General features: G+C 36.8%; 1 protein-coding gene across 7 annotated transcripts in view; it reads left to right on the top strand.

The window, feature by feature from the left end:
• LOC150090447 (cyclic AMP-responsive element-binding protein 1-like) overlaps positions 1–26,592 on the top strand; it is a 313,271-nt gene that overhangs the window by 61,570 nt on the left and 225,109 nt on the right. For 3 of the 7 annotated variants that reach the window (XM_090389890.1, XM_090389889.1, XM_090389896.1), the window contains exons 2-4: positions 1,777–1,908; positions 3,361–3,488; positions 10,427–10,590. The exons of 1 other annotated variant lie outside the window; for it this stretch is intronic. In XM_090389890.1, the coding sequence (XP_090246016.1) occupies positions 10,528–10,590 (63 nt within the window). In that variant the 5' untranslated portion in view covers positions 1,777–1,908; positions 3,361–3,488; positions 10,427–10,527. The remainder of the gene's footprint in view (positions 1–1,776; positions 1,909–3,360; positions 3,489–10,426; positions 10,591–26,592) is intronic. 3 more of the 7 variants (XM_090389891.1, XM_090389892.1, XM_090389893.1) reach the window with 3 other exon arrangements.

Consider the following 26,592-nt stretch of genomic DNA (forward strand, 5'->3'; position numbering starts at 1 on the left):
ATAAATATATCCTTAAATTAAAAAAAAAAAATTAAAAAAATTGGCATTTCCATTGTGATTGTCAAGCTAAGCTGTTCTCTTTTTTTGTGCTTTTTTTTTATTCTGGATTGACCAATAATATGTGTCTAATATGGAATCAATCATTCATCGAGGGTAACTGCTTGCTTTACTTCTCTCTTGCATCCTTCCTCCTCTTTGATATTAGTACTGCTACCCACCCCATCCACTCCTTGCTTTCAAATTATTTCATAATACTGTCTTAGCATTGTTTGTTTGGTTGCCTATGAGTGCTATCATCACATACACAATTAAGGTCCAAGAATGACTTAATTCTAAGTGATGAATGCAAAAAAGACCAGAAAATACAAACAGGAATTTCATTTGGTAACTTTCTTTAGAAAATGGGATAATATCCATTCAACTACAAAATCTTAAAATAATATGGAGTGTTGCACATCACTTGGAATTTTTTAAAAACTGATTCTGCCTTCTTTGAAAGACAATATATAATTTCTTTTGTCAACTGGTGTACCTTTATCAATTGTATTCTTACAAAAATTACAGTGGACAAACATAAATTGAAATATTTACTGATGTGACATTTTAGTAGTATCTTTGCACAGAGCAATATTGGTCTAGGCCCTAGGTGCTCTTCATTCCAAGGCCTCATTATGTTATAGCAAATATATTAAAATGTCCCTGCATTAAATCTTGTTTTTAAAAGAAATTCAAAAATGTTTCTCTAAATTTGGCATTAAAGTTATTTACACAATACTTGTTCTACCACTAACTTACTTGCACTATGAACTTTGATGACATTATTAATGATTTTGCTGACAGGAAAAAAAAAAAAAAAAAACTAACGAAAGCATCTGCATTTAAAAATTAGTTTGTAGAATTTTATTGTGAATAAAATCATTGAATTATATTTGAATTATATTTTTTAAAAGACTTTTCAAGGTGGTTTGTAAAAAGTGTTAAGATGGCCACTTGTCCATTGAAGATGATTTTGGCTCTGGCCATTTCACCTTCAAAAGCCAATAATTCAATCACTCATGTTCATGATCTGCTCAGGAGTGATCAAGATTTAACTATCTGCAAAGTTGCTATTGAAATTGGTATTTCTTGTTGGACATATCAGTCAATTTTAACATAAGATTTGGGAATGTGAGACATATCAGCTAAGTTTGTGCTTTGCATCCTCACTAATTATCACAGAAGGCAGCAAATATTTGTATTTCAAGATTCAGCATGCTGCTGTTGGTGATGCACATTTGTTTCTTCCATCATTACTGGTGATGAATTGTGAGTGTTTGACTGTGACCCAAAAAGAAAGGCCGATCCTCTCAAGGAGTGGCTGAGTTCTCAAAGGCCAAAAAAAAACAAGACAATCTTAATCAGATGTTGAAGATTGCATTTTTTTGCTCACAGAGTATTGTTCATTGTGAATTTGTCCTACATGGTTAAACAATAAATTAGCCATCAATACCAGGAATACTACAAAATAGTTCACTTTGATTGAGTGTTCAAGAAAAAACAGCCAGAAAAGTGGGCTTTAGGGAATTGACACTTGCATTATAACAATACCTCTATGCGCTTGGCATTTTTAATTTCTTAAGAAGCACTCCATCACTGTAGTCTCCCATTCACCATATTCATCAAATTTAATTCCCTGTGTTTTTATTATTATTAATGTTATTACCTAAGTTTTTAAAGCCTCTTTTGAAAGGTCACAGATTTGCAACAACTGAGTAAATTATTTGGTTAATTATTCAGAACACAACACAGGAATTATTAGCAATTCCAAAACAAGCCTATCCGGAATGCTGCCAGAAATAACAGAAGCTCTAGAATCGGTGTATACAGTGTCAAGGAGACTACCGCAAAGGAGATCCAACCAAATAGCCGGTAAGCTTCATCATTTCCCAAATATTAGTTCAGTCCCTAACCTTTCTGATCATACCTCATATTGGCAAGTGTATTTGAGAAAGTAGTTGCACAAATGAAATCTTTTTTTTTTTTTTTTTTTTTTTTTCCATAGTACTATATATATTGGAATCGCATGTTAACCCGTTGCCGAGTGGGCAGGAGCAGGAGTGCAGTAGCACACGCTCTTTGAGTAGACCGGGGTTCAAGCCCCTGACTGCTGAATACGGTCGATCTGCCAACCCGCACTGGACCAGCGTGGCAGATTATGGTCCATTTCCCTCAACATGAATTGTTGAGGAGCCTTTCATCCTGCAGTGGGTTGATAATGGCTGCACTTTACTTTTTACTTTTTTTAGCCACACAAATAGGAGTCTGAATCCCGAGGCAATGTAATTTATATATTTTTTATGTACCCTTCTCATCTTTGCCTCTCCCCACTTCCAACTGATGGCCCTGCTGCAACTGCACTGCTGTATTGAGGATAATATGCCTCTGCAAAGATGTTTATCTGTGTAACATTAGTACTGAAATGTCATAACTGATAAATATTTCTATTTATGTTTGTTCCATTGTACAAGTGTACATTCTTATAACTTAACAAGGTTACCGAAACAATATATCAAAGAATTCCAACAAAATCTATTCCAAAAAGGCTTACTTAAGATGTCAGAATTGTAGACTGCATGACAATTTCATTTTTCTTGCCACAGGGCAAATCAGAATTTTTTTTTTTTTCCCCTCCTCTTTTATGGCTTTAAGAGTATTTACTATGTGCAGTTATCAGAGCCAGCCCATTGGAATTTCTATTTCATTAATTTATTTTCTAACATCTGAGTTGGCCTTCAATGATTGTTGCCCTTATAATTGCAGTACTGCTTGCAGGAGAAGATGGTACTTGAATAAACAGATCACTGATAATGAAAAATCTGTATCGTAATAGTGACTTTTGACATCAAGGGCTTGTAGAATGAAAATTGTGCAAACAAAATTTAGATGTTTATGTACAAGTCATGTATGACATCAGATAGAAAGATATACAATAGCTAGTAAACATGGTTGAACTATCAGACCACTAGCTAATATTTTTTGTTCATAAGAAAAATTTAGATAGTACACACTCTATATGTTGGTCTTGACAACAGAGGGTGGTGCCATTGCATATATGTACATGTGGTTTGTATTATTTTTGCTTAAAAATAAGTGTGGCTGAAGTTGTTACTCCACTAAACTTTTAGCACAGGAAGCATCCTGGTCTATGGCGATAACATTTTTCAGTAAGGCATTCATTGATAGCATTCATCAGTAAAATATGTAGTCACATTCCTGTTGGCTGTCACCAGTAACATTAAAAATCCTCCGTAATCAGTGTATTCCATCCACTAGCAGTGTTTTGTTGAAGTAAACTTATACCATCATCTTCATGTCTTTCAGGTCTATAACACACACCAACTAGGGCCATACTGTCATCCACATCTAGTTTGAACCATACAGTCTCTACACTTGTACCAATGGTTTCATGTGGTGGCTCTTCTTTAAGAGCCTGCAGTTCACTATTAACCGTAAGTATCACAATACCACCCTCCTGTTTCTATCCTTAAGAAATATCTTGTAACAGGTTTCACTGTCAATATACCTCATTATCCATCAACATTTTGCTGTTTCCAAGTTTTTGTTTAACACATTGAACTAATTTGTATTATATTTATACACTGGTATACATAAATGAAATATTGATGTGCATGCTTTGTTTCCTTTCCTTCCTTCGCTACACATTCAACTGTCCTGTGCTTTTTTTTGTGTCTTCTCTGTGCCCAACCATATCCATATTAATTAACCAGATTCATATTGACTCAGTTTTTGTCTTGTTCTGGTTCATTTCCTTTTCCTCTTACTTGAACACCTATTATTACTAAGGCTTCTTAGCTGAAATTACTTTTATATGGCTACAGTTCATTCAACTAACCGAATCTCTTAAATATCTAAATTTCTTTACATAATGGCTAAGCTGCCACTGAAATATCCATATATTCTCATCATTAATATTATATTCAACACACAAACAAAAATACTAAGTCCTCTTATTCAGTTTCTTTAAGTACTATTTAATCAGCTTAGCAAACTTAGGCTTTGTTGGAAACATGTTTTACATCTTACTTCTCATGTGTTTCTCTGTTCTGTATCTCTTTTCTCTTCTTTAAATGCATTAATTTCCTCCCTATGTATTCTGCTTTGACACAACTTCCATATAAGAAATTATCTGTAATAGCATTCCTTATATAAAATTTTTGTACAGAGAATGAAGTGACTTTGCTAATTCTTTTGATTTAACAAAAGGAATGATAACAAAGATGAGTGATTAGATCATAGTTAACAGGAATTTTGTTAATTTTTAATTAACAAAATCCACTCCTTGTTAACTGTGATTTAGTATTATTAGTTAACATTAGGGTGATCATGAAATATGTCAATATGTTTAGGCACACGTTGCATACATACTCTTTAAAAAATAGTGATGTGAATATGAGATGAAGATGCTGGATAATGCCGTAATAACTTTCAAGAAATATTACTTAGAAAAAACAAGGGTATTAGCTGAATATTTCTGCCTTATCGACACCTGCTTAAATTTATTACAGGTAGACCCCGATTTACTTGGGGTTACGTTTCACCTCCTCAGGGTCGTTAGCTGAAGTAGCGTAAATTGAGGAAGAATTATAATGTATTTAAATGAGATACGTTCCTTCACTATGAAAATTGAACCATAAGAGTTAATATAAGTGTTTTTTATATTAAATATTTCTGGTTGTTTTATAATTATGAGATATAAATAATATTTATAGATAAAATATAAGTAATAAAATAAAAATTTAACTTAGTACTTTGTTCCTGTAGAGCCATCTTTGGAGTATGTAGTAACGCCACTGTCTGCCCCATCCCTTATTGATGTTCTTTGACAGTGGCGTAATGGGGCAGTGTTAATGGGATGGGCCTGATGGAGGGTCGATCAGTTCTGCAAGTTCTTTGACCTTAGAAAAGAACTGCAGCAGTGACGTCTGGTGAGTCTTTCTCTCTTCTGACATATTGTAGTAGGTCTTCAATATGTTAGTAACAGCTCTTTGGATGGTAAATCTGCATTCCCAGTCTGGGTCGTTATCACATAGAGTTTCACAGCCGGTTTGTATTTGTGCTAAAGCTAATTGAAGTGTCTTTGTGATGAGGGTCCTAATTGGTACAATCTCCTGCTCTTCCTCCTCAGAATCCTGTTTAGCCAGTTGTGCAGCCAGCTCCTCTAAGTCCTCCTTTGAAAGCTCACCATGGCTTTGCAGCAACTAACTGACATCATCAATGTCAACCCTGTCAAGGTCAACATCCTCAGCCATCCGAGTGACATCTTCAGCCACTGCTGAAACTGGCTCAAACTCAAGAAAGTAAAACACTGCGTCAGGCCACAATTTCCTCCAAATGCCATTCATGCATGATTGCGACATTTCTTTCCAGGCTGCAACAATGTTACTTATGGCCTTCAAGATTTTGTCCCTCACAGTCACTGAGTTAGATGCTTGACTGCCTCGATAATCCTTTTGAAGGTCGTACGTAAATAATATGCCTTGAAGGTTGCAATAACACCCTGATCCATTGGCTGCAACAGTGAGGTGGCAAATAAATGACCTTCACATTCAGAACTTCGTTAGGGATATCTTGAAGGTTGACTGTATGTCCTGGAGCATTGTTAAGGACTAAAACAACATTTTTGGGCAAGTTGTTGGCTGCACAAAATTGGGCCACCTCTGGAAAAAAGTATGAAGTGTACCATTCACTAAAAAGGGTCTGGGTCACCCACACCCTTTTTAGTGAATGGTATTAGAGTGCCAGAAAACAGGAAGTCAAGTCTTCACAATGCCCTTCATAACACATGGATTCTCTGAATGGTACACCAACATCAGCTTTAACTTAGAAGTACTTGATGCATTACCACCCAGAAGTAATGTAAGCCGATTTTTTTTCAGCCTTAAAATCCAGGGGCAGACCTCTCTTCACAGGTTATGTACATTCTACCAGGCATCTTCTTCCAGTACAGCCCTGTTTCATCATCATTAAAGACAAAGTCTGGGGGTGTAGCAGCCTTCATCCATTAACTTTTGGAATATGGAAGAATATTCCTCAGCACCTGCAGTGTCAACAATAGCCGCCTCACTGGTAATTTTTACATTGTGAATTCTGGTCCGGTTTTTGAACCCGGAAAACCAGCCCCTGATAGCTGAAAATGATTCAGTCCTTCCCAATTCCTCATTAATTCATTGGACAAGCTCCTAGCCTTGTCCATAACCACTGCCTGTGTTACAGGAATGTTATTTTGGTTCATATAGTATATCCACAGCACTAATAACTTCTCCATTATCTCACTCCTTGAATAAGTTGTTCTAGAAATTCTTACATTAACAATTCCTATATGTGACTGCTTGATATGTTCAGCATTATTCATAATGGTCATAACAGTAGAAGGTGCTAAGTTTAAGGTCTTGCACACCTCTGAATGCTGCTCACCAGATTCCATATGACGAATAATGTCCATTTTCACTTCAATCATTAGAGATTTGAGGCTTTTTTTTAACATGTGCAGGCACAGATGCAACTACGCTTAGAAGACGTGGTTGCACAATTTATTTAAAATAATAAGGCACTAATGAACATAGGAAATTATTAAAATTTAAGGCACAGCTCACAACACATGCACACTGCCGGACGAGGAGAAAGCAACTGATGTCGACACTAGTGCTGTCTAGGTACCGACTTCCTGTGCTGTGTTTACACTTGCATTTTCAAATTTTCTTTTTATATACAGTTGGACTTTTCTTTAACGAACCTCCATATAGCGAATTTTTCTGCATAGTGAACTTTTTGATTTCCCCCGGTCATTACATTGAAAAGAGTTTTTCCATATAACGAAGAAAATTTCCATATAATGAATTGATTTCGAGAGAGCTGAGTACGCATTGTTCGCACTTCTGGCCATTAGGCAATAAAGATGATGCCGTAGAAAGCACGAATTAAGCATTAATCCCTTTAGCTTTTAATGGCTAAAGGCTTTAATTCCACGAATTAAGAGCTAAAACATTTCACAGTTTAATGGTACCTGTAAAACCCTGCAGGAGGAAACTGACCAACCATGGCACGGGATAGAAAAAGATGGAAGTTTGGAAGAGGCCTTTGCCCAGCAGTGGACCAGAAATGGCTAAAAAGAAGTAAAACCTATACAACTTGTACACTACTATGCCAAGAAGTCCCGCTGGTCAGCTGTCCACAGCCATTGGCAAAGATTAAGGCATATTCCCAATGCGGGCACTGGCTCTGGTCAACCTATTTTCTACCATAAGCATCCTATTAGAGAATTAGGAGAGAGTGATTTTCCTTTATCTCAGAAATTCATCTGTTGTTTCAAAGAAATGAGTCATCCACACTTTCACTAAATTTCACCTGTCTCTGTTTACGTGGTAGCTACAAGTGATCCCTAATTTCAGCTTTGTTTTAACTGCTGTGCAAGTAATCTTACAGTGTCTAAGAGGAAATCCTTGAGCATAGTGTGAAAAAGTGGGAGTGCTTAATAGATCGCGGCGTTAAAAAAAAAAGAAGAAATCGCTTTAAAATTTGATGTCCCTGCCAGTAGTGTGTCAACCATTCTGAAAAATCCTGTTTTGATTCTCAAACTGTTTGAGGAAACGGGACCCAGTCAGAAGTGTGCGAAATTATGCCTTTGGGAAGGTGTAGATGAAGCGGTGTTTAAGTGGATGAAGTTGATTCGAGACCGAAGCATGCCGATATCTGTGCTATTAATAAAAGAAAAGGCTATGGAGTACGCATCTTTTCTGGGGCGTAAAACATTCCAAGCCAGTTTTGGTTGGCTGGACAAATTTAAAGAGCATCATGGCTTACTCGAAAAAGTTACAGTATTTCTATTGAAAGTGCAGTTGCAATTGAAGAAGACTACACCCATTGGAAAGAAACAGTTTTGAAAAAAATTAAGGAGGACTAATAGTCCAAAGGCATATTCAACGTTGATGAAACATGACTATTTTTTAAATGTTTGCTGAACAAGACACTGACTTTTAAATGTGATAAATGTGTAGGTGGTAAAAATAGTAAGGAGAGAATTACACTCTTGGTTGCAAATATGGTTGGTAATGAAAAACTGAAGCTTTTGGTAATAGGCAAAAGTAAATAACCCCGATGTTTCAAAGGAGTCAAGTCTTTAGATTTGGACTGCAACTACAACAAAAATCCTCGAATGACAAGTGAAATTTTTGAGCCGTGGATTTTAAATTTTGATGAAAAGATGACAAAAAAACCCCAGAAAAATCGCTTTGATTGTTGCCAACTGCCCTGCTCACCTTTACTCAGTAATTTCGAAACTTACAAGTGTGAAGCTTGTTTTCTTCCCTCCGAATACCTTGTCTAAACTGCAGCCAATGGACCAAGGCATTATCAAGAATTTGAAAATGCACTACCGAAGGCGCATACTGAAAAACAATTATACTGAGAATAGAAACCAACCAACCTATAGATTCTGTTATAGATTTGTGGATGTGCATATCACAGTTGGCAAAATATGGGGTCAAGATGTGATGGAAACAACAATTAAGAATTGTTTTGCAAAAGCAGGTTTTGCTAAAATGCTAATTAACAGAGATGAGTGGGATGAATTACTACAAGACATTGAGCAATCTTAGGAAGAATTCCAAGCAAGGTTTGATCAGTGAAGAAATTGTTCTTGGCGAAATTTTTAGGAGTTGATAATGATATCATAGTAGCTGAATATCCGAGTGACTCCCAACGTTTTGGAGCATATTTAAAGAACTAGTGACAATATCGATGATGAGTTGGATGAAAATTAGGGCAATATTAAACCTACCAAACAAACCTTGGCAGCATTTGAAACTTTGCATCGAGGCCTTCAGTGGGAAGAAAATGTAACAGAAAATGTATCTGAGTGGTTAAAAGTTTAAACAAATGCAAACATATTTTTATGAACAGTATACAACAAAAAATAACCAAATATTTTACGACAATATTCTTAAAAGTGTACTAATAAATTGTGGATATCATGTAAGTTGTCATTGCTTAATATGTATGTATTAATAAATTGTTTTAAAATGTTAGAAAATTTATTCCTTCCCACATCTTTCCCATCTTTTACTATATTTCTGAATTTACAGTATTTTTCATTGTTGAAAAGGTCATATTTCTTTATAATGAAATTTCTCTATAATGAATTTTTTCAAGGGAATGATCAATTTCGTTATATGGAGGTCTGACTGTATATATTTTTTATTTTTTCATTATTATTTTAAAATGGCATTAATGTGAAATGGTATAAATTGAAGCGTTGTAAAGCGGGGCCTACCTGTATTAGCATTAATATTGGAACATTAAAGAAGCCAATATATGCAAAACACACACACACACCCTTTCATCCATATCATTGAATTCAAAAGGAGCCAAAACATTTTAGTGAAGACAACTGGACACAAAAAAAAAACTCAGTTTATGGTTGTATTAATGTGCATGGCAGTGGAACAAAGTTAATAACAATGCCAAAGATTACATTTCTCCCTGGCGCCTCCGTAGCCAGGTGGTCAGGAGCACACGCTTCTTGGTTAGACCGGGGTTCGAGCCCATGACCGGGCTCGAACATGTACAGAGGATGCGGAAAGGTCAGGGAAGACCACCGCATATCCCCAGAGCAATATGGCCTTAGTTGCTAATGCTCCTAAAAACCAAATAACAACAGCATTTCCTCCTGAAATATTTGTTCATGTATGCGAACACGGTTTGATCGATCAAGATGGAGTTAAACTTTAGATTGAAAATGTTTGGAATGAAAATGTTTGAAATCTAATTTATTGGTTTGGGATATATTTAAACCACATACAACAGAGAAAATAAAGAAAATATTATCCAACATTAATACAAAGATTGCTGTTATACAAGGTGGTTTTAACATCAGTTGTGCAGCCATTGGATGCTTGCCTCAACAAACCATTCAAAGACAATTTGTGTAGAATGGAATGATTGGATTAGAATGGCAAAAAAAAGTTTTACCAAAGGTTGATATATGCGGCCAGCTCCTTTGGATATTTTGTGTGAGTTTGTAATAAAAGCGTGGAACAAAATTGATGTTAAAACTGTCAAACTCATTTAAAAAATGTGGTATATAACATTCCATGGATGGCATAGAAGATTTTTTTGTGGCAGAATGATGATGTATCGGATAATGAGTGGGATCCATATGACAAAAATTTTATAAGGACATTATAAGACATTACTTTGTTATCTGATAGTGAAGATACATAACCATGTTTTTGGTAGATTGTAGTAGTATGATAAGTGTATCATATAATGAATTTTATTGTTTAATATAATCAATTTATAACCTTATATATGCATTTTTTTTATTTTTAACAAGATTTTAAATGTGTAGTGTCTCTCCCATTTGCTATAGATGTTTAGGTTAAGATTTTAGGCCCTGCATATAAGTCAACCCACAATTTTAAGGGTTCACCATATTTCCAACTTCAAGTCTCGACCTATACAACCACTAGCATGATATTTGTTCTTTGTCTGTGCATGAATGCAGCCTTGCCAACCTGGTATATGCACAAGCTGGTATGTATGTTGTTAACATTGCATAAGGTATGCCAGTGTGTGAAAGGATGGGCAAGTTGAACTAACAGTTACATGAGAATGACAGTTTCCTGGGTAAACTTAACCTGCAGGGAAAAAAATAAAATGTGTGCTGTTTATATTTGGAGTGCTGTGCATAGTATATATATATAAAATATATATATATATACTATGACATTTGAAATGGCAGGTTAAAATGTGAAATTGTGGTATGACTGATATTGGCCATATGTGTAAACTGTGTGATGGCCAAATGAGTGTGTGTGATTTGTTTTATATATTAAAAAAAAAAAAAAAAAAAAGGGTGTGTACAGTTTATATTCAGTGTGATGTGATTTGTCAGTATGCAAAATGAAGAGTAGAACAAGGCAACTGGGAGAGAGAAAGTATTGTCTTACTTGTGTGCACATGTAGTATGATAGGTGTGCAACTGATCGAGTGTATGTGTTGTAAACTTAGCTTTTTCTTGATGGCAAGGCATTGGATGCTTACCCTGGCTAAAGCTTGTGTGGTCAGTGTAGGATTATAGTCTGATAGTGAGCTCCACTCTCACATAGGGTACTCTGTCCCTATGACTTTAATTGTCTCCCCCCCTACACCCAAGGTTTTGGCAATCCCACCTATTCCTAACTCACTTCAAGCAATTCACCTGGTAGACATTACAACCCGCTTCCCTTCTCTGTAATTGTTCCAGCAGCTCTATATCCTTCCTAAAATTGAGGGCTGATGACCCTCCTATGTGTGAGTCCTGTGGCACAATTTTATCAATTAGACACATTTTAGTTGACTGTCCAGATTTTAGCAATATCCGTTTTACCGCTTTTAGCCATCTGACTGAGCCGTATACACTCAGTCAGATTTTATCTGACAATGACAATGTGTCTGCTATTTTTAGCTTTTTGAAAGCAATAAACGTTTTTAATCGTATTTAAAATTCATGTTATTATTATTTCGTTTATTGATTTATCATTGTAATTAGATCTGGACACGGTGGCCTAATTAATTAGGTCACTGAGATGTTAAATTTTTATATATTACCTGGTCTTGGCGCATTATAGCCTTAGATGCTAATGCGCCAATAAAACCAAACCAAACCAAACCAAACCTTCCTAAAATGAGGCCTCCAGACCTGTATACAGTACTCAAGGTGTGGCCTGACCATTGCCTTATACAAAGGGATAATCACCTCCTAACTGATATCAATTTAAAATATATATATAAAATCATCATGGAAAGTTATTTTAAGTCCACTCTGTGTATAGGATGAGCATAAAATAACCAGTTATAGGACACATTATTTTTTCTTCTTTTTTTTATTTTTTTCTGTCATGAATACATATTTACCCCAGGGGCTCACATCTGGTGAGTATGGGCTTGGCAAACCCAGGGTCCTGAGCTGGATATCGTCAATCTTGCTTTCTTGGTGATTCCCTTCTACTCTCTCTCTCTCTCTCAGGGTAACGTGGGAATTTTACTTTTTGGCTGGTGCAGCATAAGCTTCAGGCTTCCTTGCACCATATGGCTAATAATAATAATATGCAAAACATGAACGTGTATGGTTAGCAGGACTAGGTAAATGCAAATTTTACTCCAGCACCCTTCCAGTTTCATAATTTACAGAGCAATACAAATTTTTGATAATGTGGGTAATGTAACATTACTTTCCAAGATGCCTGTAGACTGAGAACAATTATAAGTGAAGCTAATACTGTACTCATAATCTTTGGAAGCCATTCTATGATTTCCTTGAAAATCACAGAATGGCAGCAAAAAAAAAACAGAGAAAGACAGAATACTTCTCACTTTGCTAATTTATTTCATTGGGGACACAGTAGGAGCAGTGCAAAGGTACTTGGGGCCTGGGTGCAAAAGGGCTTAAGAGGTCTCGTTTATTTACGTTGAGATGGCTCCCTCGTTTAGGTCCCCTAGATTGAGGGCCTCTTGTGGCACATCCAATGCACCCCCTCCCCCATACACGCACACTTGCATGGCCCTGGACACGGCTTTTCCTATATTTTAATAATCAAATTGTTAAATCCTCATCCTTCATTCTAATAATATTAAGAAATTCTAAAAAGCATAAAAAAAAACTTTTCAAAAAACTGAAGAAATAACTATTACATTATATGAAGTTTTAATAGACAGTCATTTTAATGGCATGTAATTTAATTATTATTATTATTATTAGCCATATGGTGCAGGGAAGCCTGAGGCTTATGCTGCACTAGGCAAAAAAAAAAAAAAAAAAAATTTCTAATTACCCAGAGAGAGAGAGAGAGAGAGAGAGAGAGAGAGAAGGGAATCATCAAAAAAAAGGAAGGATGATGATATCCAGCTCAGGACCCTGCGTGTGCCAAGCCCATACTCACCAGATGTGAGCCCCTAGGGTTGTTTTGAGGGAGATACTTGGATTACAGGTAACATTTAAAATCAGTATTAATATAGTAAAAAAAGGAACCTCCATAGCCAGGTGGGCAGGAGCAGTAGTGCATAGCACACGCTTCTTGATTAGACTGGGGTTAAAGCCTGTACCCACCAAATACGGAGAATGTGGCAGGTCACTGAATGACCACCGCATATTCCCAGCCCGGATAAAGGGTGAGGGTTGGCGTCAGGAAGGGCATCCGGCCGTAAAAATTGCATGCCAAAACAATAAAAATGCTGACCCCATATAATAATGGGAAAAGGCGAGGATAGAAAAAAAAAAAAAAATCTGAATTACCCACAGAGAGATAAAGAGAGTCAGAAGTAGAAGGGAATCACCAAGAAAGAGAAGAATGATGATATCCAGCCCAGGACCCTAGGTGTGCCAACCCCATACTCACCAGATGTGAGCCCCGGGGTTTTACCATTGTGGATACTACTGTCTCTATCATTCATCGTTCCACATTTTTCAAAATACCCTTCCGCACTGGCATTACTAATAGAGACTGATAAGACATGCCTTATAATTTTTAGTAGGTTGCTTAAAAACACACACACACATTTTATCATCGGGAAACTTACGGTTGATTAAATTCTGTTACCGTTGCCTAAATGCGACTATTAATACTTTATAGCCAGGATAATAACTGGTACAGGATTATAACGAGAAGCTTCTGAACGACAACAGCGATCAGATCAGGACTCTGCTGTCATATTCGTTCCCCAGAGTTTTGCGCTAGGAAAAGTACAGAATGTGGTCAAAAACGGGACAAAGAGTTTAAAAATTGTCTTGTCAAAAGCGGAACGGTGTCAACCCTATATATTAGTTACACTGCAGCAATGATTACTGTGTCTGAGACCTGGATCAAATTTACGCCTAGATAAGAGCTCATTATTTGCAGGTGTCATTATGAATGATAAAATTCGATAGGATTATCTGTTTTATTATTATACGTATATAGCTGTGTTTCTAGGTACGGAAATGGACACACAATGGGAGTTGAGCCTTATGCTGCCACAAAAAATGCAAGACTTGTTGAAATTGCGATCATATCACTTGCAATAAAATATTTACAATGAAATTCTAAACTCCTTTTACCTCGACGGCGTTACCAAGTATAAACGGAATATATATATATATATATATATATATATATATATATATATATAACTTTTATGAGTTCTCAAATTCATAAATTCTTCCCTGCCTGAGATGAACATCAAATTTGTGGCGATAGGATCATTCTTGGCCATTGCTTGCGTGAATTGCTCTTTGTGTGCTGTCACTTGCTAGTGAAACGATTAATTATATTTCTGTGTATCATAATTGTAGCAGTTTTATTCTTGTTCTGAACTTAATTAATCAAGTTATTTTTATTTTTATATATGCTGTCTTGCATACGCTGAAGTTAGCGCAACTCCATTTTTTTTTTTTTTTTTCTTTTAGCTAGCCATTGCTCGTACTGTACCGTACCGTCGTTTTCAATGGAACGGCATTTTTACGTGGTTTCTCGTGTGTTGTGTATATGTGGGATAAATATAAATAGGTGTGTCCAGTATTACTTTGTACTACCGACTACTTTTTTTTTTTTTTGTAAAAATAAAATTGAACGAGTTGTCAGTTTTTAGCAAAAAAAGTTTTTTAATTATTACATATATGGTGTGAAATATCATATCCATAGAAAAGAAAACGTGTGTAAATTTTTTCACTCGTGGAGAGGAAAATATGACACACGAGTCATTCAAGTAATTAATTTAAAATGTAACGTTTTCAGTATTCAGCGTTGTCTGCGAAAATGACCTTGCTTTGCTATTACTTGCGGTTCTTGGCGTTTCCTTATCCTGCCAACTGTAGACGGATATAGAACTTCCTGAAAGGAAAGCTTGTCTGTGTGCAGTAGTTGCCGTTTGCTGCCCGATATGCATTCTGCTGTGCGCTCTAGTTTCTTATGTAGTATTCCAGTGCCACTTTTATTTCCAACTTTCTCATTCATTGTTTCAAACATAATCTGATTCAGTGATATTCAACATTTTATTCTACACCTCTAAAACATTTTCAGAACCCTTCATACATCCTATTATATTTATTTGTTCTGTCGCAGCATCCCATTTACGCTTATACATATTTATTTTTCCTCATTTGAAAAATATCCCGGAGTATTATTACTGCATATAAGTTTCCTAGTGTGTTGCTAATGCATTCTTAGACAGCCCTGGGCTGTTGGTACACATTATGCCTGTAAGAAGGCTGGCATCTATTTTTCTTATAAAACAAGCAAAAATAGAATCATTGATCTCATAAGTTGCTCATGTTGCACCGGTGGCAGATCCAGTAGGGGAGATCACCTCACCAAAGAACTTGAATAAATTGGAACAAATACCATAGGTTTTATGATATTAAGTTGAAGTTTGATAACTATTTGTGGTGTTGTAGCAAAATTTAAGCTTAATTTTCAAATTCTGTCAGTCACATATATCACCTCCTACCCAGAACCGACTTGATCTGCTACTGTGACACACTATTAAGTAACACTTCAGAAGTGAAGTATAATGTTAATTATTAGTAATGTGACCCACCCATGGCTCTTTAATATTTGGTTGGCACCTTATCAGTATAGCACTTATGACAGTTCAGCAATGATTTAACTTACAAGATTAGAGATTCCAAAAAGTGTTAAACATGTTTTTCAAGTGTGAGTTAACAAAAGTTTTAGGTGTGTGTGAAAGTTTACAATAGGAATTGCATCCATTTTTTTTTTTTTTTTTTTTTTGTACAGAAAAAATAAATAGGCAGCAAAGTCTAATGAAAATACACTGATTTCTCTAATTATGATGTATTCATGAATTTGCTAAGGGATATCTTGTCTGATCAACTGAATTAGTTACTATGATGCAAAAAGGAAATTTTGACATTGTGTACTTAGATTTAAGTAAAGATTTTGATGCTGTTTCACACGGAAGCCTGCTCTATAAATTGGAGCAGTATGGCGTTAGGGGCAAGTTTCTGCTATGGATGTTTAAGTGATGAAAGACAAGGAAGTTATAATGAGTACTGTTCTTTGTGGACTACTGTTATTAGTGGAGTTCTACAAGGTTCAGTGCTTGGGCCTCTTATTGTTTTCAGTATCTATTAATGATGAAGGCATTCTTATGGGCCAGTTTTGCTCTGCTTCCTGGAAGTATTTTTCCTATATTTTAATGACAGGAATTAAGGTGGCTTATTAAAACAACTCCTAGAAAAGTAGGAAGATAGGCTGAGAAGTGGCAGTTGAGTTTTGACATTGATAAATGCAAAATATTGCATATTGGGTAGCAGTAAACCCATAATAATATATCATTTAGGTGGTGCCATACCGAAGATGGTGGAAATGAAATAGACCGCAGGGTAATTGTACAGTCCAGCATGAAGTTCTCTGATTGGTGCAGACAGGCTACTAGGACAGCTCATTGGGTTCTGTCAGTGATTTTTCCAGCAGAGATAAGGAAGTAATTATTTTGCTGTATAAGCAATGGTAGGGCCACATCTTGAGTATTGAATACAAGTTAATAAGGCCACATCTTGAGCATTGAATACAATTTTAAGAAGGATGTAGAGCTGTTGGAATGAGTACAGAGAAGAGCAACAAGATTAGTGAATGGAACAAAGGGTTGCTCTTACGAAGAAAGGCTGAAGTTTTGCAAATTACGGTGTCTGGAGACTAGGCACCTGCGAGGTAATCTGATTGAGGTGTATAGAGCCTTGAATGGTTTGAGCATGCTCAGTGCTGATGGGATTCTTCCTCTTGCTCAGAATAATCGCCTGAAAGGGCATAAATTCAAATTGAGGAAAAACAGTTGTAGGATAGATGTGCGGAAGTTTGCCTTTAGCAATCAACCACATGCTTTAGCCAGCATGTGGTTGATTGCTGGAACAAACTTCCATCTGTCGTTGTAGAAGTTGATATCTTAAACAGAGTCAAAGCAGAACTAGACAAACATTTAGAGTGAGTGGATGGGTGAAATGAGAAGGGAGAGTGTATGTGTGTGTGTCTGTGTGTTTTTTTTTTTTTTTTTGGCTGATGCTATATAAGCTTACTTTCTTGCATCATGTGCCCTTGCTAATGCTAAAGTTGGGAAGTCTCATTTTTAAGAAGGATCTGGATCTGTTGGAATGGGTATTGACAACATGATTGATTACTTGGGGACACAAATGGGTACTTTCCACAAAGACTTAGTTTTGCAAATTGCAGCATTTGATTACATGCCTGCAACTAGACCTGATTGAAGTTTTTAAAGGATTTAGTAGCTTACTCAATCCTCATGTTTGTCATCTGAAAAAGAGTAATTCTTATACTTTCTTGGAAAAGACATAAATTTAAATTGAAAAAGGATGGTTAGAAGAAATGTTTATGAAAATTTGCTTTCAGCTGCCAGAGAGTAATTGATTGTGGAATAAACATCTGGTATTGTGAAGTGGGTAATTTGAATAAATTTAAGGAAGGATTAGACAAGTTGTTAGAAGGGATGTACAGAAGAGGCGAGTAGGTTTTGTTTTTTGGCTGATGCTGTATAAGCTTGTATCATTTGCCATGATTTGTCCCATGTCATTGCACTGCTAATAAATAATATTTCTCAAAAAGAGAAGCATGTAACAAAAAAAAAAAAAAAAAAAAAAAACCCACTTATATGAAAATTTAAGTAGCTTGTGATTGTAAAAGTAATAAAAATATCTTTAATATTTATCTACTTGGTCCCAGGGATACATAATACACTAATTTATTTTTAAGTTCCATCCCAATGTCGAATTTTTCCCACTTTTGTTTGTAAATATTTGACATGACAGTTCACTCTTCTTTTTTTTTTTTTTGCCAAGTGAGTTGGCACTATATATGTAAATTTCATGTATTCCATGACTAGTTTGCAAGTTTTCTGGATGAAAATCCAGAGTTTCCAGTGGAGGACCCATGCAACTTTTACTTAAGACCAATTTGACTTAATCAGAGTGTGTTAAAAGTCCTCTCCTATTGAAAAGATTTAAACCCAGGCCTTTTCCACATGGTGTAGAAAGACAGCGATCATAACCACTATGCTACTTGCAAGAAAGCCGGTTCCTACAAAGTGTTGCTATTAAATAACAAGGCTATGCATGCAACCACTATACACAGAGTGCTACCCATGAACCAAAGATACAGCAGTTGACCTTGAAACTTTCCCTAGTTATCTGCAAGTCATATTCCAACACACTTATTCACTTTGCATAAGACAGGTTTTCATTACCTTATATTTTCGCAGTTTGCCAGAAAAATGACAGAAAAAAAGAATCGAAAAATGACTCGACCCCAGATTTTTAACAGAAAGAAACACCAACTGAAAGTTATGATTTGTTACATTAAATTTATGGGAAAGATACTATGTTAAGAGCTTGCATGTTTGAGTGGCATAAAAGATTTTTAGTAGAAAGAGAGAATGTGAAAGATGATGAATGACCAGGCCATCTGGTATTTATTGAAACTGATGAAAGTGCCAAAAATTTTGAATGAAGATCAAAGAATAAAAAGACTCCAAGTTTGGGAAGATGTTTTGAAAAAATTGAAGATACGGCCTTTGAATACTATGATTACTTGAGATTAAAGTTGGCTGTTCCAGTAAGACCCAGAAACTAAAAGACAGTTACTGCAATGGAAGACAAAACAATCACCCAGACCCAAAAAAATGTCAAAATAAAAAATGAAAACCATGCTTCTTGTTTTCTTTGATATTAAAGGAATCATTATGGCTGAATATGACCCACCAAATCCAACTGTCAATCAAATAATATTACATTGAATGAAATTCTGATAAGGCTGCATGAAAAAATTCAAAGGAAGAGATCTGAATTGTGGAAGGATAGTTGATGCTCCAACACACAATGCGTGCTCTGTTTGCCGGTTTCTGGCCAAAAAAACTAAATCCTTGTGTGAGAACATGCACCCTTTTTGCCTGACCTAGCCTCTTTTGACTTTTTTCTCTTCCCTAAACTGAAAAATATACTTAAGGGAACCCATTTTCAGTCCATTGAAGATGTAGAAAAAAAACGACTGAAGTGTTAAAAGGGCTTACAGAAGATGACTTCCAGAAATGTTTATGCTTGGAAGAAATGTATGGAACAGTGTGTGTGTGTGTGTGTGTGTGTGTGTGTGTGTGTGTGTGTGTGCAAGCCCAAGGCAATTATTTTGAAGGGAATAATACCTTGTGAGGTATGAAATATTTCATTATATTTATTTTATTGCAACATCTCATTATTTAATAGCCACACCTTGTACTCCGTCATCAAATATAATATTAAAAGTTTCCATACTGTTTGTTGGAAAAAAGTAAAATTCATTGTGAATACATTCCAATTTTAAGGAGATTTGGATGCAGTGCTCAAATTGGAGCATAACAGCATTACTTAGAGTTGTTAAACTTCTAAAAAAGTTTTCAAGGATATTAATATGGTTATTATAAAGCACAAGGTTGAACACTTTGTAATCTCATAATCATGCATCTAACTGTCAGAATTGATGAGAATTAATGTATAATGTTTGAATACATTGGGGAAAAAATAAACAAAAAATATCCTAATTTTACTTTAACCCAGTGCTGATACTCTCTTGTATTTTTTACATCAAAAATTAAATATTTAATTGTCTTCTTGAATACAGCAGTGTGGATTTTAGTATTCCTCCACCATATTCACTTCTGGTCCAAGTCATTTTTAATTGCAAATGTATAGCCATAAAAAAATAATAAAAATTCTTTATGATGATCTGTTCATCAGAAAGTGCCATTTCCTGTGTAAGGCATGTTAGCTCCATGGGCACTATGATTGTGAATAAACAATGGTTTGATGACCCATATCACTTGGATATAATATTTTCATCTCACATTTATTCTCTGAGATTATCTTCTAAAGTGGTTCCAAGTTTGTTGTTTGAGGTGCAATGGAGATAAAAGACATTTTAGGCACCACACCTAAAAAACAATTACAATTAATCTAATTGAAGCGTTTCTTAACCTTGTGGCACACAAGTTGAGAATTATTGCCCAGATGTACAAGGTCTGATTAAAATATTGCCAAAGTTTATATATTTCCTCTATTCAAAGAAACTCCACTGAAACTTTGACATCATTAGTTAGCAATTTTGTAGAAGTGTCTGTGAAAATAAATCCTGGGTTTTGGATTTCAAGTGTAGTATGTGCTTGCTTGGATCCTGATGTTCTCTTTAAATTTATATATCTTTAATTGAAATTCTGTTTTGGAAAAAATTATCCAGTGCTATCTCTGGTGTGTATAGATGGCAGGAGGAAAGAACATAGTTTTTTACCCATACTTTTGCCACATGACTTGCCATTCTCCTGTGTAGAAATCAATTTACAGTAGGCTATTTCTCAGGTGTGATGGAAAATTGAGCCCCCCCCTCTGCAAAATGATTAGGTTCCATGGCTAAAAATATACTCAGTGATTACTGAATGGTGACCACCTACCTAATACCATGTTGGGCCATCGTTCACATGGATAACAGCTGATATTTGCCTAACCTTTGACTTCACTAGTGGTCTGAAGGCATCCATAGGGATCTGCAGCCATGCTACCTGCAAGGCTTCCCACAGTGTCGGATAGTTGCCGATTGCTTGTCCATAGCCTCACTTCCTATTCCAAAACATCCCACAGGTATTCATTTGGATTGAGATCAGGCAAATTTAGAGGTCAATCAAGATGGGTGATATTTTCACTGTGTTCCTTGAAATACTCATGCCATCTACTGTGGAATCCCCATACGTCTGCGGTGCATCATCATTTTGGATATTCTTCTTGCATTCCCCATATTGTATTGCAATGTCATCTGTAGGACAGTGACCTATCATTGAGCCCATACAACGCGTTGCACCCTTCGCTCACCATGAACATCCACCTTGAATTATCCTCTACAGCTCTGTTGGTGGGAGGTGGTTTGACCTATTTGACACCTTTCTTTTACAATTCTTTGTACATCTAACCACAGTGGGATGAGAGTAACTGACAAGATGTGCCTTTTCTGATATGGAAGCACCCTGTACACAAGTAGCATTAGCATTAGTAGAGGCATTTGATGCAAGAAAGCAAGCTTATGCAGCATCAGCCAAAAAAAAAAAAAAAAAACCACTTCCACTTCACCCCTCTGTTCGTTCAAAATACCTGTCCAGCTGAGCCTTAAACTTATTTAGGCTATCAACCTCCACCACAAGGGATGGAAGTCTGTTCCACCAACCAACCACCCGCTGGCTAAAGGCAAATTTCCGCACGTCTATCCTACATCTGTCTTTCCTCAATTTGAATTTATGCCCTCTCAGGTGATTTTTCTGAGCTAGAGGAAGAATCCCATCAGCATTGAGCATGCTTAAACCATTCAAGGCTTTATACACCTCTATCAGATCACCTCGCTGGTGCCTAGTCTCCAGACACTGTAATTTGCAAAACTTAAGCCTTTCTTTGTAAGAGCACCCCTTTGTTCCATTCACTAATCTTGTTGCCCTTCTCTGTACTCGTTCCAGCAGCTCTACATCCTTCTTGAAATGAGGCCTCCAGACCTGTATACAGTACTCTAGGTGTGGCCTGACCATTGCCTTATACAATGGAATAATCACCTCCTTATCCCTGCTGGAAAAATTCCTGTATATCATTGACAATACTCCATGAGCTACTCTTGCAGCCTGTCTGCACTGCTCAGAGAACTTCATATCTGCTTGCACAACCACCCCCAGGTCCCTTTCATTCTCTACCACTGTCAGTGTAGTACCACAGAGTTGATACATTGCTCTGGGGTTGCTGTTTCCCATGTGTAGTACTTTACATTTGTCAATGTTAAACTTCATTTGCCACCTCTCAGCCCATCTGCTCAACCTTTCCAGTTCCTGTTGCACTAGCATAGTGTCAGTAGTGTCCTTGACAACCCTGCCAACCTTTGTATCATCTGCAAACTTGGACATTAAGCTTGATATACCATCATCAATATGGTATATCAAGCTTAATGTGCCCACAGTCATGCCCTTTTGAAACTCTTTGATATCTTTACTATGTCCCATAACTGCTAATTTAGCCCTTAAATGTCTAGATGCAAATTACCTCTTCGCTAGCATAAGAAGCTGTTTGGCTTTTTATACTGTGAGCTATGCAGCTATAGTCCATTACGGATGGGGTGGTCATAATTCAGTGATCACAAAGTGTATATTCTTACCTTTAAATGGAACCTGATGTATTTTATAATTCAGTGCTTATTACGTTACTTTTTTAAAGATGTTATTTTCTATGACCTGAAAGCATTTGGATACAAGCACTGCACCTCCTCAGTGCAAGGTCTTTGGGCCTTCTCTACTCAAGTAGTCAGGAAACTTAGATGTTAAGCCTGATATGCTCATCAGTATCATTAATATATATATAAAACTAAACTGGGCCCAGCACTAATCCTGAACTCTGGGGGACTCTTCTAATAACAGTATTTCAAGAAGAGCAGTACCCATTGATAACAAACCTTTTTCTTCTCCCATCCAACCATCCCTTTTCCGCAGTGCAGCAGTCTTTTGTGTGCAAGAGTATCAAAAGCCCCTCTGATTAAAATTGTAAAAAAAGTGAGGACAGCAAAAGAGGTAAGCAAACCTATAGCCATAATTATGAGAGCATCTTTGGATTCACAGGAGGTCAAAATTGTATAAGGCAATGGTCAGGCCACATCAAGTACTGCATACAGATCTGGCGGTCACATTTTAGGAAGGATATAGAGCTGTTGGAATGGGTACAGAGAAGAAAAATGAGATTGGTGAGGTAAACAAAGGGAGTGCTCTTACCAAGAAAGACTACATATTTGCAAATTGCAGTGTCTTGAGCCTAGGCACCTGCAAGATATTTTTCCTGGAACAGAAATCAAACTAAGAGGTCTGAAATTACTCGTGCCATCCTTTGATTCCTCTTTGCGTATTATGGATACTTTTGCTCATCTCCAGTCTGCAGGACCTCCTGTGAATCCAAAGATGCTCTCAAAATTATGGCTATAGGTTTGCTTACCTCTTTTGCTGTCCTCACTTTTTTTAATAATTTCCAAACACCAATTTCTTTGTTTAACATATATTCTAGACTGCATGTCATTGTTACTATGTGTAGTATTTGCAACATTTAACTTCATTCATTTTGCAAGGCATTCATTACCTACTTCACAGTAGTATAAGTATTTTTATTATTATTATCTCTTTCTTCTCCTAATGGGTTTTCCCCCATCCCCGGCTGGTATTGTACCAGGTGTGTGGGATGGTTGTTATGTCCAGTTACTGTTATTGGTTGAGGAACTCTCCGATTATCCAACAGCTGTTCAGGATTGCAGCTTTCTGGAGTTCCATGTAAGTGTTCTCTGCAAGGCCTATTGCTGCTAGGTTCTTATAGAAGATCTTTGGCACCATGCTGGTAGTTGACAGTGATTGGGATGATCATTACTTGTTCCCTATGCTGCATTTCTTTGACTTCCTATTATAGGTCTATGTGCTTCCTGATCTTTTCCTTATACTTTTTTTTTAGAAGTAGCAGGTGTTGGGCACCACTATATCAATCAGATAGGTAGCCATTTCATTCTTGTCAATGAGGGTTATATCTGGTTTGTTCTGAAGGATCGACTTGTCTGCTCTCTCTCTCTCACTCACAGGGTAATTTGGGATTTTTTTTTTGGCTGGTGCAGCATACGCCTCAGGCTTCCTTGCACCATATGGCTAATAATAATTATGGTGCAGTCCCAGTATAGTTTGGGAGTAGGGGTCTCTAGTATGACCTGGGGCTCATAGTTGTAATACAGTACACTTTCAGTGATCAACTGGTAGTTTTTGCACTAGCTTCTGATGTATTATCCTAGTGACCTGGTGATGTCTGTGAGTGTTCTCCATCTGGGTAATAACTCTGCAGAAATATGTTGCATTGTTTCTGGGGCCAGGTGGCATCATTGACTTGTGTCAACAATGCTTCATAATCAGGTGAATAATTTGTGGTGGTTTGTTTGTTATTTGGTTTTTAGGAGCATTAGCAACTAAGGCCATATTGCTCCGGGAAATGCGGCGGTCATTCCTTGACCTTTCCGCATCCTCTGTATTTGGTGGTGACGGACTCGAACCCCGGTCTAATCAAGAAGTGTGTTTGCTATGCACTGCTGCTCCTTCCCACCTGGCTACGGAGGCGCCTAATAATTTGTACTGTGTAGGAGGTAATTAATATATGGCACCTCCGTAGCCAGGTTGTCAAGAGCAGTAGTGCGTATGTAGCAGATGCTTCTTGATTATACCGGGATTCAAGCCTGTGACCACCAAATACGGAAAGGTTAGGGACTTGCACATCAGCCATTACACAGATGTGGCACAATATGGCTTATAATTGCTGATGCTCCTAAAATCAAACATCTCAAAAAAAATGTGCATTGTGATTCTTTACTCCACAGCAGCTTTTCAACATTCTAGGGACCAGTTATGTCGTTCGTGTGCAACGTGTGCTGTGATAGTTGGGTTGTCTAGAACAGCTCTTACATAAAATGCAATGGTTTGCAGCTCGCATTGCTTTGTTCTTGTGCAAACATTAGTTCCCGTGGGTTTCTTGATCTCCTGGGCTGACAGTTTTCAATGAGTACTGTACCACTCTTCTAAGAAATTGACAGAAAGCACACTCGGTCTCTTCTGTGTTTCTGCAGAAGAAAGGCAGGGTTCACAAAGTGCAACTCGCGAGCTTTACACATGCAGTCTGCGGCTGTTTTTATTGATATTATGTATAAGTGTGAAGAAAACCTTGGTTCAATTTTTATAAAATCATAAGACTTGTGTACTAACTACAGTGGAGACCGGTTAATATGAAATGCGGAAGACTTGCAAATATTTCCTGTTAACCGAGTTTCGTGGTAAAATTTTTGATGACTGATTGCAAATTGGGAGAAAAACTAAGGGAACTGGGTATATAGATGAGGATTGGTTTGCAGAAAATAATTAGATGACCAGTAGATACTGCAAAATTCTCGACTGTCACGATCGCGATATACTCCTGCAAATCCTTCTCTCTCCAACCATTCTTTCATGCGAGGCTGGTAGTGAATCACAGCATTAACCCAATATGACCACCCACAGTTTCTGTCATCGTATTTTCATTAATATTTGCCTTGCCCACTGACGAAAAAGTTTGAGAATCAGTGATTTAGGGTGTTGTAATTATTGTCCCAGTGGCACGAACAGATTAAAGGCGGAAACACACTCCTATCACTTCATGGGACTTCACATGTAAACATGTCTAACATCAAATGTGGGGGAGCTATATTTTCCATTAAAAAAAAGGCATAGTTGTTTCTTTCATGAATATTACATCTGATGTCTCTATAAAGATAGCTAAAGCTAAGAAAAATGTTCTAAAACAGTTGATTGGTATGTGGCAACAGAGATGGGATCTTAGTGTCACTGGGGAGGTGACTAGATTGGTCATTCCAACAGTTACATTTACTTATGATAGTAACAACAAATGGTTTTTTCCTTCTATGGTAACATCATTTATTTTAACTGGCCATGGGTCATTAAATTTTAAACTACATTACTTTGGTCTAGTCAGCTCTCCTTTATATACTTATTATGTACTTGCGGTCAACCTGAGACTTGGAGTTATTTATTATATGATTGTAGTTTGTGTGTTGAACTTAGAGAAAGGCTAAAAGTGAAAATTGGTAATTTAGTTAGAGGCTGTGAAAGTGATCTTATTGCTAATCAGGCTAAATTTCAAGCACTGCAAGAGTTCTGTGTTTTTCAACGGAAAAGACATTGGAATAATCCAATGCTTACTAATTAAGATTTGGTTATATACACTTTGATTATCTGTTTTTTTTTTTTTTTTAGTTTGTTTATATTGTGTGTGTGTGTATATATATATATATATTTTATTTTATTTTATTTTTTTTTTGCTGGCTCTCAGGTGTGAGCAGCCTGGAAACGGGATTGCTGGCACCCACCGGTATAGCACTACTTCCGGAAAACTGCCTTCATAGAAAAGTGATTTCAGGACGTTGAGGACATAATAATCTTCAACTATGTAATTCCCCCTGGCCATAGTATCCTGCCTTGGAGGGAACTTTGCCTTTATATATATACTATACTTTGCTGTTTGTATGTATATATCCTTGGCCATAAAGATTTATACATAAAGGGGGGGAGGTTAATTTTACAAGCGGGTACCTCTTCGTTAGATCTTTGCGACGAGCAATGATAGACAAATGCAACCCCTCCCACTTACTGCTCTGACAGGCTGCTTTACAAGTGTAGCTCCTAACACTCATGAGATGTCACATGACATGTATGCCGAGAGAACAGACTACTAGAGTTTCCCTTGCATCTATGCCGCCACGTGGCTCGGATCTCGGCGGCAAGCAATCAAGAGAGAATATGGGCACCCTTTTCTAAAGATCCAAATAAATGCAGAGAGAGGGAGAGTGAATGCCGTATTGACGCTAGTTTAAAATTGGAAAACGAGCCCCCTTTCCCCTCCTTGGCGCTGTTTTGAAATCGGAAAACGAATTAAAAATATTT

Source organism: Mastigoproctus giganteus, chromosome 2 (genome assembly GCF_048544385.1).
Source record: "Mastigoproctus giganteus isolate SK-2022 chromosome 2, ASM4854438v1, whole genome shotgun sequence".
Taxonomy (NCBI): domain Eukaryota; kingdom Metazoa; phylum Arthropoda; class Arachnida; order Uropygi; family Thelyphonidae; genus Mastigoproctus; species Mastigoproctus giganteus.